Here is an 18,071-nt window from a genome sequence, read left to right as displayed (position 1 = left end):
GTTATGATGTGAGCAGTGCGAATGGCTGAATAAAGTCTGCACACCTCTGTTTTAATTCCAAGTTTCTGTGATATAAAATACAAACCATTTCTAACTATACAACCCCAAACAATAAGAACACTTTTGAAATATTTTTCTTTGCTAAAAGATGTTTAATGTACAATCGCACAAGAAAGCATTGGCGAATAGGCCATTAATGTCAAACATGCAAATCTTAAGACATATGGGAATTGTACATTTTAAAATACATCTTTTTACAAAGACATGTAAGGTACAATAACATTAAGACAGAAAACATAAATAAGCATTCAATCATAAACACAAGTGTGATGTCGGAACATTGAATTGCTAGCAACGTGTAAGCGCTTTCCCCGTTAAATACGATAGAAGAACATTGACAATGTGGGCTAATCAAGTTAAACACCAAAAATTACAGATGTATGGCAAGACGGAAAACCAAAATTCACAACTTTATAACTCCATGCAGTTTAAATGGTTGCCACTCAGTCATTATATCTCCATTCTCTAAAAACTCTTTTGCATTGCATAAAATCCAGACTTAAAATCCATAGAGATCATGTTACAACAGTTCCATTTTAACTTTTGTGTACATAATCCTAACCTTGTTTACAAAATGATCAAGTTGTAGTTTTTTGTCCCCTTACATTTAAGTGTGCAAAAAGTTTGAGAACCATTGACATGTAGTATACATCTCCAACTTGATTGAGCGGTTCTCACCAACACTGAAATTCTGCTAGAGGCGTCCCAATCCCGTGGAGAGTCTGGTTAGAACTCACTTGGGGGTCCTCGAATGGCAACATCTCCTGGTTCGTACTACAAGCGTCACGATCGCTATTATTCCCGTTCCCCAAATCCGCAGACACCGCGATCTGTTCTTTCGAGCCCTGGACGGTGGTCAGCTTGGACGTCCTGGGATGAGGGTCCCGTCGGGGAGCCCTGCGGCTGTAGCCCAGCCGTTTCAAGGCCCGTTGCGTAGTTTTCAGCGAGATGGGCGTCTCGGCGCTGCAGTTGTACAGTGTCTGGATCTCGGTGACGGTGGCTCGGCTGTTCGCCTCCACCACTCGCTCCATCCGTCGCTCGCCGATCTCGTCGACCAGACGTTTTCTTCCGCCCGTACCCCGCGCGCTGCACGTCTTCTTCTTCCCGCACCACTCCCGGTAAATCCGGGACACGGCCGTCTTGGAGAAGCCCAGCCGGTTCACCGTTTCCGAGATGCTGCAGCCAGCACTACGAGCACCGACAATAAGACCCCGCTCGAACTCCGTCAAGTCCCGAGACTTGCCCATGTTTGGGGGGGTAGAAGCTCCGATTTCTCCCTATTTTGAAGGAGTCCAAGTAGAAGCTTGAAGGGAGAACACTAACGTGAATAGTGTACCTTAAAACAATGGCTGGCTTCTTCTTTTCCGGTCGTCTGCCGTGTCGGGCGCATCGTCGTCCCCTACCGTTCGATTTTTTCCGCGTTCATTTCCTGATTTTTGTCAGTGAAACTTCTCGTTTGAGAGCAAGTTGTGCAAAAAGTACTGAGACAACAAATAGCTTGTAAGGTCCATTCAAATACTTTTTTATTTTATTTTGTCATCCATGGAGGATTAAAAATGCAATTAGCTTATACTGAATATGAGAAGTAGTACACCGATATCTCTTTTTAAGTATAGGCCATAATAAGTGTTAAAAATATTAATGTACAGACATCCCCAAACTCGATTACTGTCAAAACCAAGTTTGCCAATATCATCAGGGTAAAACATGTCCATGAGTAAGCACTGCACGTGTGTAAGGTCCCCAATAGAGGGCAGCACTCCATTTCCTAGTACGTGCATATGCTTCTGCATAGCATAAGAAAATCAGCCAATAAACAAGGCATCATAAGAGCTTCTCATTTGACTCAATCATCAAAAAGCACACACAGGACAAAAAATGAGGGGGGGCTCCAACAACACAAATTGGACACATATTCTTCATCATTGATTGACAGCTGAAAGCCCCAGCCCCCTTAAAAAACACAAAGAAAATGACAGTTTTGCATACATGATTAACACGTGACATTTCCGAGCTTTCATGCATTAACTCTTGACCGTAAAAATAAAAAGCATCTTCCTTTGGGGTGGAGAACACCAGCTCCTAAATAATGACCACAAAAGAGAAAAATTGTTCTTGCAGACGACGTCAGGATTACAGAGGGTGACCTACATCGTCGCACGCGGTCAGCTGCCTTTCAAGCATCTGTTTCTCCACCAAGTCTTCCACTCGGCCAACCTCCACCTCGTCCACGTCATCCATAAAGCTGGCCCAATCGGCGCCTCCTCCGTCTTCCCGTTCCGCGTGTTCGCCTTGTCCGCTCGGGTGCAGGGGCGTGGAGTCGGCGTGAGTGGTGGTCACGCAGTTGCAGCTGTCACAGATGCCGTAACGCCGGAAGCCCGGAGACACGCTGGTCCCAGAAAAGATTCTCCTGCAGCTTTTGCACGACACGGGCAAGTCGTGCCTGTGGACCTGGCGGAGGGTTTGCAGAGTGCGAAAGCACTTGAGAAATGAGGCAACGGCAGGCAACTCGAAAACTAAGAATTACTCGCAGACTACCGGCTAATACCATTATTCATCTTAGTTTGAAAAATCCTAGCCAGGTCTTACGCTAAGAGCGTGAGTGCGAAGATGCTCCTGCCTCGTGAACCTCTTGCCGCACATGGGGCAAGGGAAGGGTCTTTCCCCCGTGTGACAGCGAAGGTGCCGTTTCATGATTCCCTTTTGCTTGGCTGTGTACGGACAGAATGGGCACTTGTGCAGTTTCACCGGAACCAGTAAACTATCACCTGAAAGACAAAAGATGAAATCCAGTTTTGCACACATCGGCCCCCAAATGGCGGACAAGCGATCGCTTTTACCGTACCCGTGTCTTCTCCAATCCAGTCAGATTGGATTTCCATGACAGATGATCCCACAAAACCCAAACTGTCCTCCATTCGGCTCAGTCCCAAAATGCTCCCCGGGGGTCTTTGGGTAATGCGCTGGCTCCCTCGGTCCAGCGCTGGGTTGGCGCCTTCGCCCCTGGCCAGCATCTCCATCAGCTGCCTGGCACTCAAGGTAGAGCTGTGGGCCATGGAGGAGCGCTCGGCGGATAAATTTGGGGTGAATAATCTGCTGTGAGGAGGAGCAGAAGGTCCGGGATAGGTTGCCAAGTATTTATTGTCAGGAGATTCCAAAAGCTCCTCATCTGGGTCATATTCTATCTTGGGGTTGACCAATTCAGGAGTCAAAGCCGAGCACGAAGTCGAGGATAAGTTAGCATGATCTGTGTGTGCTTTTGCTCTTTCACCGCCGGAATGGTAATCGGTGTCCGTGATTCTGCTGGGACCCGCAGGAGGGTTGCCAGGCATGGACAAAGGGCTTCGACTTGTCTTTACAGATGCCCCACCTGCTTCTGTAACCTGCGAAGGAGGCTCCGCAGTCCCGGCACAAGTGGACTTGGACGCGGCAGGGGTGCCACTGTCGGCGGGTCGATATCGCCCTTCCTGTCCCGAATTCTCCTCCTCCGTCTCGCCCTCTTTGTCCTTGTTGCATATATCCAAAGAGGAGCTAATGTACTTTTTGCAAAGGTTTACCAGGTCGGTCATCTGCAAATAGCTGGCCGCTGACATGACCTCAATAACGCTGTTGCTGCTCAAGGCCAATCGGCCCGAGTAGAGGAAGTCCAGGATGATGGAGAAGGCGTCCGCTGTGACTATGTCTAACGATGCTGTGCTTTGGCGCTGACCACTATCCTAGAATGAGATAAAAACACAATTCAAGTCAAATTTAAAGCCCAAAATTGCCAATTGAAAGCATCGCACCTGTAAATAGTGAACCAGAAGAGCCCTGAAATAGCCGCTTCCTGCAAAAAGGACATTGCGATGGGCTTTGAAGACACGGCCTTCGACGAGGATACTACAATCACAGAAGAAGCCACGTTTGCGTTGCTCGTTGAGCTCAAAAAGCAGCTTTGGCAGATAGCAGGGCACGTCCATGGTTTTACTTCAGTGGGATCTGCAGGAATGAGGAAAGGACAAATAATTGATAGCATCCCGGGGGAATAAAAAAACGGAATTGCAAGAGTCACGGCAATTTCCATTCAACACCGTATACAAAATAAAACAATAGTTGAACTATAATTATTTTGTGTGAGCCAGTCAATTCACTATACAGTGTGTTAAACCAGCTTCAAAGTACAGGTGTATATATATATTTTTAATCGACATGCAGGATGTTTGTCGCCACATATGCGCCTGTGATGATCGTCCTAAATTTGAGGAACTTGATGGCACAGTATTGTTTGCTTCATTTGATTTGTGCAGGCTAGCTCTCGTTGCTAAAGCTAACTAGCCAGAGTTACAAGACCATAATCGGATGGTCGTAAAATCGCCAAAAATTGCGAGAATCGGACAAAGGAAAACATTGATTTCTTTAACTTACCCAATAATGCGCTCTGTAAAAGGCTCGCTGATGGAACACCGTACATTAGAATATTAAAAGAATGGATTCTTGTGGGGTGCTTTGTTTTTCCTGATCGAGGTAGACAGCGCTTCCGGTATGAGATGATTGTCATTTAGGTTAGCCAATCGGGGACGAGGAGTACGGCTGTGACTGGCCCACCAAAAAAAGGGGAAAATAAACGCACTCGTGCAAACACGTCTTTAAAAAAATAATAACAATAATGAAATAAATGATTGGGAGAAAAATCTAATTAGAAAGCATGTTTAATTTGTGTATGTAATAACATTTATTTTGTCCCTCATGTTAAAGTACAAAATAGTCAACACTTTTCTAAAACGTATTGCAACGGTTTGATTAAAAGCTAAAGAAAAATCCGTAAATATAACTTGCCCTCTCCCAATTAAAAGCAAACGAGATGAATAAATTACTCATTTATTCACCACATCACCCAGTTCCTGACTTCATATTTTCCTATTTCTTGACATGGGAAAACCACTCTGATGCTGCATACTGTATATCTCATCTTTTCATGACAGCCCATAAAATATGATTATAAATATTACCACAAAATTTAAAACCAATACAAATCTTTCTCTAATTAAGGGTTTCCCAAACATTTTTCCTTGAGACACCCAAAACTGAAGTTTGGATCCCTCCCTTAAAATTCAAGTTTTGCCATAATATCAAGTTGTCCTTTCAAAAATGGGGGGCGGGACACTTTCAGATGCTTTGCTAATTGATCATATGTTTTTGTTGATTGTACTACCAGAGCAAGCGACCCCTTGGGGAGAAGAAAAAAGGCAGTAGTGGCCATTCCCAACAGACGCCTGCGGCTTGCGATGTCTAAAAATCAAACTGTCTTCATGCAGCCGCACGCAGTCTTTGTGCACGTCAGCCGCACTCCAGCGCCGAGGGCCTGCAGCGGCACCCCTGTCGCTCGTTGTGGTCTGACAAGCACTCAGGCCTGCATTTTCCCAGGCTGGGACAACGCACCACGGTGGCAGCGCGAGCCACATTTGGGAGCCTGATTAAAGACCGGGGACAATGGCCGGGACCGCGATGGCATTTTCCATTCCGAGCGCCGTCTCCCGGGGGGGCGCCGAGCAAGTATGCGCCGTGAAACATTTCAATGATCCCAGAATCCCTGGAATTCGGAGGCAGGCTCCGCGGAAAGGACCCTCAACCGTGGGGATGAAAAAGCCCAAAGCGAATCGGTGCCGAAGCGCCCAAAAAGCGCCTTTGCGGTGTGGCTGCCTTTCTTGGCTTTATTTGTGATTTTTGGCCAATGAGCAACATGTGGTGTGTATTGTCCTTTTATCTCTCATGTGCAATCACTGCAAGTCTAATACAGCAGGCGCCCCTCTTTATTTGGGAGACGGCACTCTCCCCTCTTTTTCTCTCTGTAATTATCATTTGACGTGGGGAGAGCGGCAGCCCGGCAGCCCGGCAGCCCGGCACGTCTCACGCTCTTTTCTTCTCTGGCTGAAGAGGAGGAAAAGAATTCACAACTGAAATAAATCTGCCAGCCTTTTTATTATTGTATATTTAGCACCACGGAGTCTTCCCACACCACAAACTTCCGGTAGCCAAGGGCCCCAAAACAAAAAAAAACAAAACAAAAACGGATGGCTTTGCCACAGGCACATTGCGACGATCAAAGCTTGCTTTGTGCTATATGCAGTTAGTCGAGGGCCGTCAGACATTGCCCTCAAACATAGCTCATGTCTGACTGTGTGTGTTTGTGGTTCTCGTGAGGAAGACTGTGCACCGCTGGTATCGAGGCACACACGTTGCCTTTCAACGAGATTCTTCTCTTTGGCTTTGGAGTCTATTTATGCCAGCTAAGTCGACGAAATGTGACTTAAATGTTGCACAACAGGGATGGGGAACTTTCAATTTTAAAAAAAGGGGGCATTATTGTGAGATAATTGGATTTGACTCATTGGAGTTATCCTTTTTTACCCTTATGTTAGAAACAGACATGATATCTGTTTCCGGTATGTACAACCACTCTAGTACAGCATGGACCACAAACAAGCTACTATAATGAAAAGTACATGAGGCTAGACCTCACATTTAATTAAAAATGGACAATTTTAGGACCTGGTGCGCACATGGCAAACACTTGGAAGAGATTCAACTTTGATTTAGTATCTATATTTCAAAATCTAAATCATCTTTACAGACCAGTATGTTAAAAACACACACCTGAACTTTCACCACGATAATTTCTGGGAAGAGTATCCCAGTATAAGTGCAGTTCCGCCACGGCGGGTTATTGGGACGACAGGTTTTTTTTCGGAGCTTTTGGCTGGCTGCTCCTCTGAGATGCCACCGGGGGTGACGTGTGAACGGATGCCTTCCTGATAATCGGAGGTGTTCTATTATAAGAGGGATTTGAGAAACTAAGAGGCTGTCAGAGAGCTGCACCCAAGGGTGTAAGGGCCAATGTAAAACAAAGATGCATAACACTGCTCGTGGCATCTAACAAGGCTGATATTAATAATATCACCTCATTGGCTACTTTACCCAATGGGACATTACTCATAAATATAATAAACATTATTTTCCCTCCGCCCAAGTGAATTGAGCACATAGAATGAAATGGACCAAGCTGTGAGCATCCAATGATGTTGTTTTGATCAAAACATTTGACGGTAGAACCCCAAAATGCGAAATGAAAAATTGTTAATAAAGACATAGTAACCGAAACAACAAGATTTTGGCCTGGACTTGAACTTGCAACCATAGCTGGCCTCCCTCGGTTCTTTGTCCCGGCATTGAAAAACATCCTCTTCGCCAAATATTTAAGCCTGTTGCCAAATCTTCGCCGTAGGTCCGATTCCCCCTTTGGCTAAAACGAGACAGCGCCACGTGAAAACAAAAAAAAGTCGTTTTTACGGGTGTTTCGGATTATTCGGGCTAAAAAGAACGAAGGCGTTCAATTAAGCGCAGTTGTTTTCATTTATTACTTTTTCTTTGTTCTGCGTGGCCCATGAAAGATTGAATCTCGTACGTGATGTGCAAGTCACAATGAAGTGATTACGGGCCGCAGTGCCTTTGGGACATGGCACTAAGCGGAATTCTTCACGCACTTAAAAATAGTAACTGTCTGCTTTTTCCCCCATCTCATTCACTGGAAAACATCTTGGCATCTCCTTCATTTAGGGGAATAGAATCATAAACAGATTCTTTTATATGTTATCCAGCGTGTCCCTGTGATTTTACGACAGTCATCGGCTTCATGTGGGAGCGGCGTGGGAAAGACACAACTTGGGTTTTTTCTTTTTTTTTTATGAGCCAGTCAGCAGAGTGGATGAATTACATTGGAATCTGGAAAGTTGAATGCTACAAAATTGTGAGAATTTGGAGTTCAAATGAAATTTGGTGGGAAAGATTGAAGTCGTCGCCTGTTTGATCTGGTTACATTTTTTCCAGATCCAGATTTATTGTTGCCGATGGACTTCAGCTCTTTGTTGGCGAGCACAGTACGAGTAAATTAAGAGCTTTGTTGTGGAAAGAATTTACTCTTAACTCAAGGTAACACTTTCCAATTGCAAGAATTTACTCTTAACTCAAGGTAACACTTTACAATTGCCAGAATTTACTCTTAACTCAAGAGGACACTTTACAATTGCTAGAATTTACTCGTAACTCAAGATGACACTTTACAATTGCTAGAATTTACTCTTAACTCAAGGTAACACTTTACAATTGCTAGAATTTATTATTAACTCAAGGTAATATACTTTACAATTGCTAGAATTTACACTTAACTCAAGGTAACACTTTACAATTGCTAGAATTTACTCTTAACTCAAGGTAACACTTTACAATTGCTATAATTTACTCTTAACTCAAGGTAACACTTCACAATTGCTATAATTTACTCTCAACTCAAGGGAGCACTTTACAATTGCTATAATTTACTCTTAACTCAAGGTAACACTTTACAATTGCCAGAATTTACTCTTAACTCAAGATGACACTTTACAATTGCTAGAATTTACTCGTAACTCAAGATGACACTTTACAATTGCTAGAATTTACTCTTAACTCAAGGTAACACTTTACAATTGCTAGAATTTATTATTAACTCAAGGTAATATACTTTACAATTGCTAGAATTTACACTTAACTCAAGGTAACACTTTACAATTGCTATAATTTACTCTTAACTCAAGGTAACACTTTACAATTGCTATAATTTACTCTTAACTCAAGGTAACACTTCACAATTGCTATAATTTACTCTTAACTCAAGGGAGCACTTTACAATTGCTATAATTTACTCTTATCTCAAGGTAACACTTTACAATTGCTACTCAACTAAACATAACGCAAACAACACATTTTGTCTTGAAAACGTAGTACTTTTTTTTATTTTTTTTTACATGTTTTGATTCGCATACCTCAACGTGGCTCGGGAATTCATAAAAGGATGGAGATAGTTGAAGCTTTGAATATGTAGAATCCATTTTTAATGGGAAAGGTAGTTGTAAAGTGAAAGCAAGATCCAGTTGGGATTGTGTTGGACTTTAAGGGGATTGTTGAGATAAAGATCAGAGTGAGTCGCAGGCCACAAAAGTGCCATCGAGCGTATGACAAACTGTCTCCGCGAATGTTTTTCCTCGGTGAAAACAAAGAAAGACAACATGAGCGAGACGAGGAATTGAAGAGGGGGGGGAGAGTGGGAAACAAATGTGGGTGGATGGCTGAAAGCAAGGGGGAGAAAGATAGCTATTGCGCTGGGGGATGTAACGCAGATCAGTCAAGGGGGGGGGGGGGGGGGGGGGGTGAGGGGAAACATTCTCCTTTGCCCACATTAAAGCCATTAAAAAAAGAAAACAAACAGAAAAACATGTCTGACATAAAGAGACTGGTTTCCGCGGCGACAGCACAATGGCTGCCTGTGGCTCCCCGGGCCCTCGCCATTGCGTCTGGGGCCCGGCACCAGCGAAAGTCACCGCAGTCCCATCAGTAAGTGTGTGTGTCTGCGCGAAACATTGCGAACGTCACCGTGCTCAATGCTGTGGGAACGGCCATGAAAGAGACCCCACTCACAAGCCACAAAAGCGCCTTTCTACGCCTCCTCGCCGCCTTTTAGCCTCTCTATTTATCTTTGCGCGGGCTAGCCGGATGCGGAGGGAGGACTTTGTGTCTCACGACGTGTCCAACCCGACGGCCTCGTGACTGCGGCCCTTTCGGCAGACGTGACTAAAATCTCGCCGTCGCGTTGGCGTGGGCACGGTGCCATCTCGAGAGGCTCGTATCAGTCTCTGGAATCCGACTTCCTGTACGGTAAAGTTTGTCGTTTGACGCCATTATGTCCATTCATGATATTAAATTTGAGATTCACTGCAGGCGCTTTAAAAAAGTGTCCTGACTGCAATTAAAACGAGCCAGTTGCCAAATATGATACCAACTATCATCCCTTTATATTACTTTTAATTAAATTAAATTTTATCACTGCCTTATCCCTCAAATCAGAAGTTTGCGGACATATGCAACCACATTATTGCAGTCTATTTTTACTTCTGATATTATTTAATTCAATTTATACTTGCATAGAAAATTATTAAGAAAACATGCCATCGTTATCGTTTGCTTTTTGAGCTGAGCTAAATGATTCGCGCTTGAAAATTGGTTAACATGACAACAGCACCATGTGTTGAGCTAATTTAGTAAACAAGGCACTGATTGTCTGCAAGAACATTTTCATTTCGGTTTTAAACGTTCACTAATAAATCTAAGCTAAAATATTCTTTGAAGGTTAACATTTCTGACTGTCTATGATTAAAAGACATCTGTTTCTCATCATAAGATAGCGATAAAGTCAAAAAGGGTATTTCATGATTGTATTTTTAGATCATTTCAACACAATTTTGTCTTATCGAATCAAATCGAAGCTAAACAAATCAGGAAAATTCAGTTACAGACATCAAACGGGATGAACTAAGTAGAAAGTGCTCAAAATCTTGAAACAGATTTTCTGCCTCCGCGAAATAAAGCTCAACTGTCGTGGTCGCACTTGAATGCAACTATTTCCACACACATTTGAAGTGATAATTGGTCCTCACCCATAAAAATTCCACGCACGTCCATGTCGGATGAGCGCCTGTGCGTGAGTGAAAATTGCTAAAGTGGGAGCCCGTTAATTCCTACGAGGGGGGGTCCCCTTGTTGTGGTGGGGAAAGATGTGGAAAATCCAGGACTTCTAAACGAGCGGATCACGACTGGCAGGAATTTTGCAGAATTCCATCTCATGAGCTCCCAGATCCCCCACGGCCCCGTGGGTCTGTCGAAGCAATTCTGGTCCCCACATGATGAAAGTATTGTCATCTTTAAGTCATTTATTTCCTCATTCATCTTAATCACTTTTGTCCTCAAACGCATTCGTCATGCGACGCGTGTCACTTTGGAAGAAGCGAGGGTGGCCGCGTGTGAAACCAAAGTGCAAAACTCTAAAAAAACAGACATGTACAAAGAGAGAACAAAATGAATGCACTAATGGTCTTGAGAAATGACAGTTGGATATTTTAACACTTAAATAGGATATTAGAGCTCCATGGATCATCTTCCAGTTCAAATTTGACCCATCTCACTATTACGGGCACGACCCCAGCACCCCCGGGCTTTGCCCTTGTACTTTAACTAAGAAGAAAAATAAATCATACCCTCATTTTTTAATGCAACAATTAGGCACATTTTTTGACAGTGACTTGTCAGAATACTCCATTTAAAAATAAAGACATTTTTGTCCTATCATTTTCAATTTTCTTCTAAAAGTATGCAGAACTATCATTTTCAGCACGTTGTTACTTTTAAAATTTCACGATTCTCTCTTTGTCATATGCAAATAAAAAAAATAAGAGAGCAATAATAAGTCATAGTTCATTAAACATTCCCCTTCTTATTAATTTCAAATCAAAAGCCTTTTTTTGTCATTATTCAACAGCTGTGTATAACAAAAATGGTGGTGCTACCCCATAAAGTGCATTTTTCCCAGTAAAAACATAAGTAATTTAAAAAGTCATGGTAGTTCTAAAATATTGCACAATCTAACATATTGCACCTTTCTTTATTGCACACCCCAAAGATATTGCAGTTTCTCAACACAATTTAACCTTTGCACAACAAACGAGAATCTTGCGTCCCAAATTCTGCAACAAATGCCTTCCGAGGTCAAATTGACTTGAATCAAAGCATCGAGCGCTCAAACCAAGCCAAAAAAAAGGAGCTTATTACATAAAAGACAGAGCTCTAACACTCATAGCAGCAAAACAAGCAGAAATCCAACATTTTGCACACAATCGTCGTGGTGTGTTTAAAAAGGAACACACCCTTCCAGTCTGCCAAGCAGGAAGAAACACACTCAGCTGGGCATTGTGTCCAAGGGGGCATGCCACTTAGCCTGCCTCTATTCACACGCGCACACACGGCGCCGAGCTTTCGGGTTTCCATGGCAATCTGCGCCAGCAATCTTCCCACGGTGGCTGCGGACTGAGTGTCGCGCAGAGCCGTGTGTGTGCATGTACGAACGGAGCGCACCCGTAGCCCGTTGCCCGTTGCCCTCCTCCAAGTGAGAAGAGCGCTAACCTGTCCGCCGAAGAAGCCAGATGTTTCGACACTCACTGGGCTGATAGCGCTCTTGACCCTCAATACTTGTGTGGCCTAAGCCTCTTATCTGCCATGTCACTTTACTTGGACACTTACTCGGCACCTGGGTTCCTATCTTCGGCGGTAGCATGAAACCCAGGGCAAATATTTGGTGTACACAAGGCAAATTTTAAGAATCTTTCACTCTTTTAGAGCCGTAGACCTTCTGTCGTGTCGCATTATTTTTTTTGCCACAGATTTGATTAGATTTTGGATGAGATAGAATGCTTTAGTATTGCTTTTGCTTCATGCATTATCATGTCATGCTTATCCTCACAAGGGTCGCGGGGGGTGCTGGTGTTTAACCCGGCCCAATTGGTTGCGAGCCAATCGCAGGGCACTGCGAAAACAACTATAGTCGCTTATAGATTGGGACAATTTGGAGTGTTCAAGCGGCCTATGATGCATGTTTTTGGGATGTGGGTGAAAAGCAGAGTACCCAGAGAAAACCCACATGGGGGTGAGGAGAACATGCAAATTCCACCGCAGTGCCCAACTGTTTACTTTGTTTCCCTAAATCCTAAAACTTTATCAAAAGAGTCTGATCTCTTTTTTCAACTACTATAAATGACGAATAAACGACATAATAGGGCCAGGGCAGATCTGAAATCGAATAAAAACACGTGTTTGCATGCCTGAAAATTCCGCTTGTTAATGTTTGTTTAGACAAACAAAAAAAGAAAACAATCCAGAGCAATTCCAAGTACCTTCCAATTTTTCTCCAAATGAGAACAAGGCATGACTGTGGAGACGGAGTTTGTCGTGTTCCGACATTCCCACACTCCTCACCTCTCCTCCGCAAATTAGCGCGCTCATTGTTCTACGCGAGCGTACAATTGAAGGCGCATGAGAGAGGAACGGCTCGAGGAATGAGAGCAGGATGAGACGGGAGGCTAATTGACACAGAATGACTGAGCAGAGGGCTGCGAGGACAGGACAGGGCGGTGGCGTTTGGGCTTGGGGAGGGCCACACGCCGGGGGAAGGCCAGATTAAAGCGAGGGAGGGAGGTATGGAGGAGGGACGCAAAAAGGAGGCGAGCAGGGGGGTGTGGAGGGATGGAGCCAAAAGTGGCAAGCCCGCTTCAACTGCCAAACATTGTCACCGGGTGGCTGTGACGGGGAGAGGAGGACATGCCAGAGGGAGACCAATAGAAGCTTGGGAATTCTCAGGGCTTTGTCAATGGGCCCTCGGGGGTCCAGCCAGTGCCACCGCAACTAGTCCAGCGCTAGACCGGGGGGGAGACGGACCGGCGGAAGAAACGCTTAGTCCAGCACGAGGCTTCTTCTAAGCCACGGGAGGAGAACAAGGCAGGCGGCAACGTCAGAGTTCTCCGAGGGAAGAAGAGCGTGAGCCGCCCCCCGAAGAGATGAAGAGACCCCACGATTACAGCTCGGAGTCGGACACGGACGAGCTGATCGATGTGGGGCAGGAGGACGGATACGGGTGAGCATCACCGCCGCACACTTGACGTGCGGATACGCATGTCCTCCATGAAATTGAGATCGGGGAGTGAAAAGCGAGTGTTTTGATTCAATAGCGTTCATAGGGTTGCATTGAAAAGTTACATTCAGAATACTGTTCATTTTAATTACTACATATATCTGTATCGTGCTCGAAATAATATTTTGAACTATTCCACACTGAATTGCAGATTTAGGAAAGTTTTTGGGTGGGGAAAAAAGCTAAACTTGAATAATAAATTGCATCGTACACCTTAATATGCAATTGTGTACTTTAAAAAATACCTCAGAAATGTGTCGTGTTACTCGTACACGTTTTCAATGCCATAAAAAGTGTAAATACTAAAGCCTAAAAGCATTTAAAATTACATTTTACATTTACATAATTCATTTTCTCCAAATATTGATGGCTCATTTTGTCTCAATACTTTTTACATTATAATACTATCCAAAAAAGGGCCGTAAAAATATTAAGAAATATAATGCAGTTTGATCTGTGACAACAAGTATTTCCGGTGCTAAACCTAAAAGATTTATTGGCACTCTTAAAAATGATACACCTGACCCAATACGTATGACTCATTTCTTAACGCTGAAATATGGTGCCTAAAAAGTGTAGGATACGATCAAAATAATCAAAAAGGTATTAAAACGTTGACTCGACGACCAACTTTCCCCAAAATGGCTGAAACGGGGACCGCAAAGGACAAAAAATGTTACGTCCTGACAAACAAAACGCTTCCAGCTTATTTGTCAGCGGCGTTTGCATTTGCAGGAATTCCACCGACACCACAGGGCCCGACATGAAAGACACTCCGGGTCAATTGAATTTCTCGCTGACGTGCCCTTTCAAGTGCAGGCCATCAAACGGCGTTCTAAACAAAAACACACCACTACATTGGCAGCGTTCAAATCTAATAAAAACACAATAGGGACAAAGTCGGCGCTCCCTCTTGCGTGCACAAACAAACATTAACGGGGTGTAACCCTCTCAGGTTGGGGGGCCGCGGGGGCCTCCTGGCTGCAAAATCATCTCCTCAAACGTCAAAATGCAAAGTAGAACAGCATGTCGCGGCAACACAAAATTCCCACCGAGGTCCGACGTTGCGTTCTGCTTCTGCGTTACATTAAATGGTAACGATAACAATATGGCGACTCACCCTAAAGTACGTATTTCTTTCTTGGTTTCCCGACGCAGCCCAGTTACCGGGTCCATGTCCCCTGGCAGTGCGTCACAGATTCTGGCAAGGAAGAAGAGAAGAGGGGTGAGTGCATTGATCTCTTAATGTGCTTGAACGTGGCTATCTTTTTTAAAAATAATATTTGGCTAAGCTATTTCATCATGTGCTGGAAATTTGAACTTTGATGTTGTTGGTGCAGTTGCTCGCTTTCCTTAAAGTGCCACAAGATGGGGCCAGAATTGGGCCCTTTAAAGGAAAATTGTACAGTTTGACCAGTGTACATGTTGGAAAAAATGGATGATTACAAGTATGAATATTACTTATTCTATGATAGGTCATCGAGAAGAGGCGCAGGGACCGGATTAATCACAGTTTGTCAGAATTAAGGAGGCTGGTGCCAAGTGCTTTTGAGAAACAGGTGACTACAATGAGTACATTTTGTAGAACACATTTTTTTTAAATGAACATGTACGTTGATTTTTTTTTATTTCATTGCATATAATATTCCATTTAGTGATTCAATTGTTTTGGTGAGAATCCTCGTCATTGATAAAAATCTTTTGAGATTCCAAACCAACCTGAAATCCACATTTGCTGCTGTTCCTCATCAAAATTGGTCAAAAAATATGTTCTAAATATTGACATTTAAGTATATTTTGCAGAAGATGTCTTGGTGGAGGTCTCTTTGACAAATACATTTAAATGAAGAAATCTGTTCTGTTCAGGGCTCCTCAAAATTGGAAAAAGCGGAAATTCTGCAAATGACCGTGGACCACCTCAAACTTTTGCACGCTATGGGGGGTAAAGGTAAGATTTAATCTTAATACGCACCTCACTGTGTTCAAAAGCAAACTTAAAAGTCCAATGAAATAAACATGTTGGTGCACGTGGCACGGGCGCCGACACTGACAAGAACTCACATGAGAATGAGCAAACACGCCATCTTAAATCTATAGACATTGGGTAACGAGACAATATATAGCAGGTGGGTGACCTGGGAGGAAGCTGGTTGGTCGACACACAAGGAGCACGCCAACCCAGGGGAAGTCAGTCGTGGTCAGATGTGGTCTTACCACATTGCACATTCTCCTTGATCCTGCTATTGGCATATTTATGTCAACATCCCCCCGAATATCAAGTAGACATTCGGGGAGGCCATTTTCCCGTGTATAGTGAACAGTGACCACTTGCCCTGTTTAGTCCAAACCAACTAGGGCAGGAGTGAATACGATATAATAATAAAAAAACTATTCCACTGCTTCTCTTTTGACCACTTTGTCCTATTCTGTTCCAGGTTATTTTGACGCAAGAGCTCTGGCTGTGGACTACAGGACTCTGGGCTTCAGGGAGTGCGTTGGAGAGGTGGTCCGGTATCTCAGTTCCCTGGAAGGAGAGTCTCCAGACCCGATCGGAGCCCGCCTGGTCACCCATCTCTCCCACTGCGCCAGCGAGCTGGACCCCATGGCTCTTCAGTCCCCCCCGACTTCCGCTTTGCCGTTCCCCCCTTGGCCCTGGATGTCCTTCCCCCAGATGGCGAGCTCCCTGCCGGCCTCCGCTACGCTACCGTTCCACGGCGGACGGAGAGATCTGGCCTTGATGGGGAGCTATCCCCCGGCCGCGGCCCTGCGCCTCGCACCGCTGGGCGGCTGCCAGCGAGGGGCGCCACCCCTCCTCGCCCCCGTCGCCCTGGCGACCATCCACAGGCTGGCTTCCCCCGCAGCGTCGCCATCCTCGGGTCCGGCCAGGCCGACGCCGGCGTCCCCTCGCAGCGCCTCTCGGAACTCGCCTATCGCCGCCGCCCCACCCTCTTCTTCCCCAACGGCGGCCCCGCCTCTCGTCTCTTTCCGACCATTTGCACCTCTGGGATCTTCCACGATCCAGCGGAGGGGCTTGGGCGCATCAGGAAAGTCGGCCCAAGGATGGGCGACTGAAATTGGCGCTTTTTGAGGACTTTTTTTTTTTAGCCCATCTTTTTTTTAATTTTTTTTATATAACCCAAACAAACTATACAAGGGATATACAAAGCTCCAGTGTACTGAATGAAGCAGCTGATTAATGAACACTCAAGGACTGCCTCATGTTTGTTTTATTTTTAGAAACTTTGCAAGCCATATCCGAATGAAAGGTTTCCGATCATCACAAACAAGCACAAGGAAACAAAGATGCTAATTAAATGCAAATGGAAGATAATCAAGTTATTTTTCCCCAACAGAGCCATATATGTGTTCAATAGAAAGCAATATTTTCTTCTTCAAATATGATGTTTGTATTCCTTTCCAGATGAATAATACATACGAACGAATGTTTTGGGGGGGAAAAGGATCTCCATAAAAGAACAAGTGCCTTGACATTTGTTTGTGTATGTCATTGCCTTCATTCAGGAAGTGTTTTGAATCTCTTCCAGCACATTTTCAACTAGAAATACAATATTTCCCATATAATTCCTAATCTTTCACATGCCAGCTTTTAGTTCTTAAATATGTTGTTCCGTGTAAACACTTTGCTTGCTGACCTCTATAGCTTATCGGCCAATTCCAGAGAGAAGGATCCGAAGGAAGCAGTTCATGTTTCAGGGGTGCCGCAGCAAGGCGAAAACATCCACCACGTCATTGTCTTGCCTTTGACACCCCTCTGTAATTAGGTTTCCCCCATATTAGTGTCTATCATTTTCTATTTTGCCAGTCCTGTGGTCTACCAGAAGAAAATCTGTCCCCGTTCGTCTGTGCCGCTGTCTCCTCAACAATGGACAAGGCAGTTGGAGGGAGAGGGGGGGTGCTTAAGCAATGGATGAAAAAGATCTCAAAGACTGCATTTGTGAGGCATGTGCGGGAAGATGACAAAGCCACGGCGAGATGAGAGCAAGAGTGCGAATCCCACGTGGGTCGGCGAGAGCGTTGATGGATGACTGTTTGGTCGCTTCTTGTTGGAATTGTGTCGCGCTTCGTTCCAAATAGTCACAAGAGGATGAGAGCGACTTGTGTGCAGCTTGCAGAATGCTTTGATCCATTCCAGAATGCCGTGTCTGTGGTCCAAAAAATGTGTGTGTCCTACAGCGGGCCCTTTGTTTGTGGGAGCCGGGGCGCTCGCGGGCCAACCCTTGACGCGCTTTGCGTGCGCCTTCCAGAGGGCTTTGTTTATGCACAGGCGTGTGTGTGCGTGCCGTGTGGGGCTGGCGTCAAGGCCGAACCGCCGCGGCGACGGCGGCGGCACGGCTCTCGTGCGAGGTCGGCCGGCGGTTGCACGGATGCTATTGCGGCGGCGGGATGTTTGCGGAGGACGCCATTG

The 18,071-nt window shown here is 44.8% G+C and overlaps 2 protein-coding genes across 4 annotated transcripts; one reads left to right on the top strand and one right to left on the bottom strand.

The window, feature by feature from the left end:
* Positions 1–1,566: 1,566 nt before the first annotated feature.
* zbtb8b (zinc finger and BTB domain containing 8B) lies at positions 1,567–15,727 on the bottom strand. 3 transcript variants are annotated; one of them, XM_077590781.1, is made up of 6 exons: positions 15,618–15,727; positions 14,766–14,846; positions 3,846–4,038; positions 2,906–3,776; positions 2,650–2,828; positions 1,567–2,511 (listed from the first exon to the last, which is right to left on the bottom strand). In XM_077590781.1, the coding sequence occupies exons 3-6, from the start codon at positions 4,017–4,019 to the stop codon at positions 2,194–2,196; spliced, it is 1,542 nt and encodes a 513-aa protein (XP_077446907.1). In that variant the 5' UTR covers positions 4,020–4,038; positions 14,766–14,846; positions 15,618–15,727; the 3' UTR covers positions 1,567–2,193. The 3 variants fall into 3 exon arrangements, with proteins under 3 accessions (XP_077446907.1, XP_077446908.1, XP_077446909.1); XM_077590783.1 differs by having other exon boundaries at positions 2,365–2,511; positions 2,609–2,828; XM_077590782.1 differs by lacking the exons at positions 14,766–14,846; positions 15,618–15,727 and adding an exon at positions 4,465–4,631.
* On the top strand, positions 13,177–17,134 carry heyl (hes related family bHLH transcription factor with YRPW motif like). The gene is made up of 5 exons (XM_077590795.1): positions 13,177–13,588; positions 14,804–14,870; positions 15,121–15,204; positions 15,512–15,593; positions 16,081–17,134. The coding sequence occupies exons 1-5, from the start codon at positions 13,512–13,514 to the stop codon at positions 16,731–16,733; spliced, it is 963 nt and encodes a 320-aa protein (XP_077446921.1). The 5' UTR covers positions 13,177–13,511; the 3' UTR covers positions 16,734–17,134.
* The last annotated feature ends 937 nt before the right edge of the window (positions 17,135–18,071 follow it).

The sequence above is a fragment of the Stigmatopora argus genome, chromosome 21 (genome assembly GCF_051989625.1).
Source record: "Stigmatopora argus isolate UIUO_Sarg chromosome 21, RoL_Sarg_1.0, whole genome shotgun sequence".
NCBI classification, from domain to species: Eukaryota; Metazoa; Chordata; class Actinopteri; order Syngnathiformes; family Syngnathidae; genus Stigmatopora; species Stigmatopora argus.
This window is presented reverse-complemented; position numbering and strand designations above follow the sequence as displayed.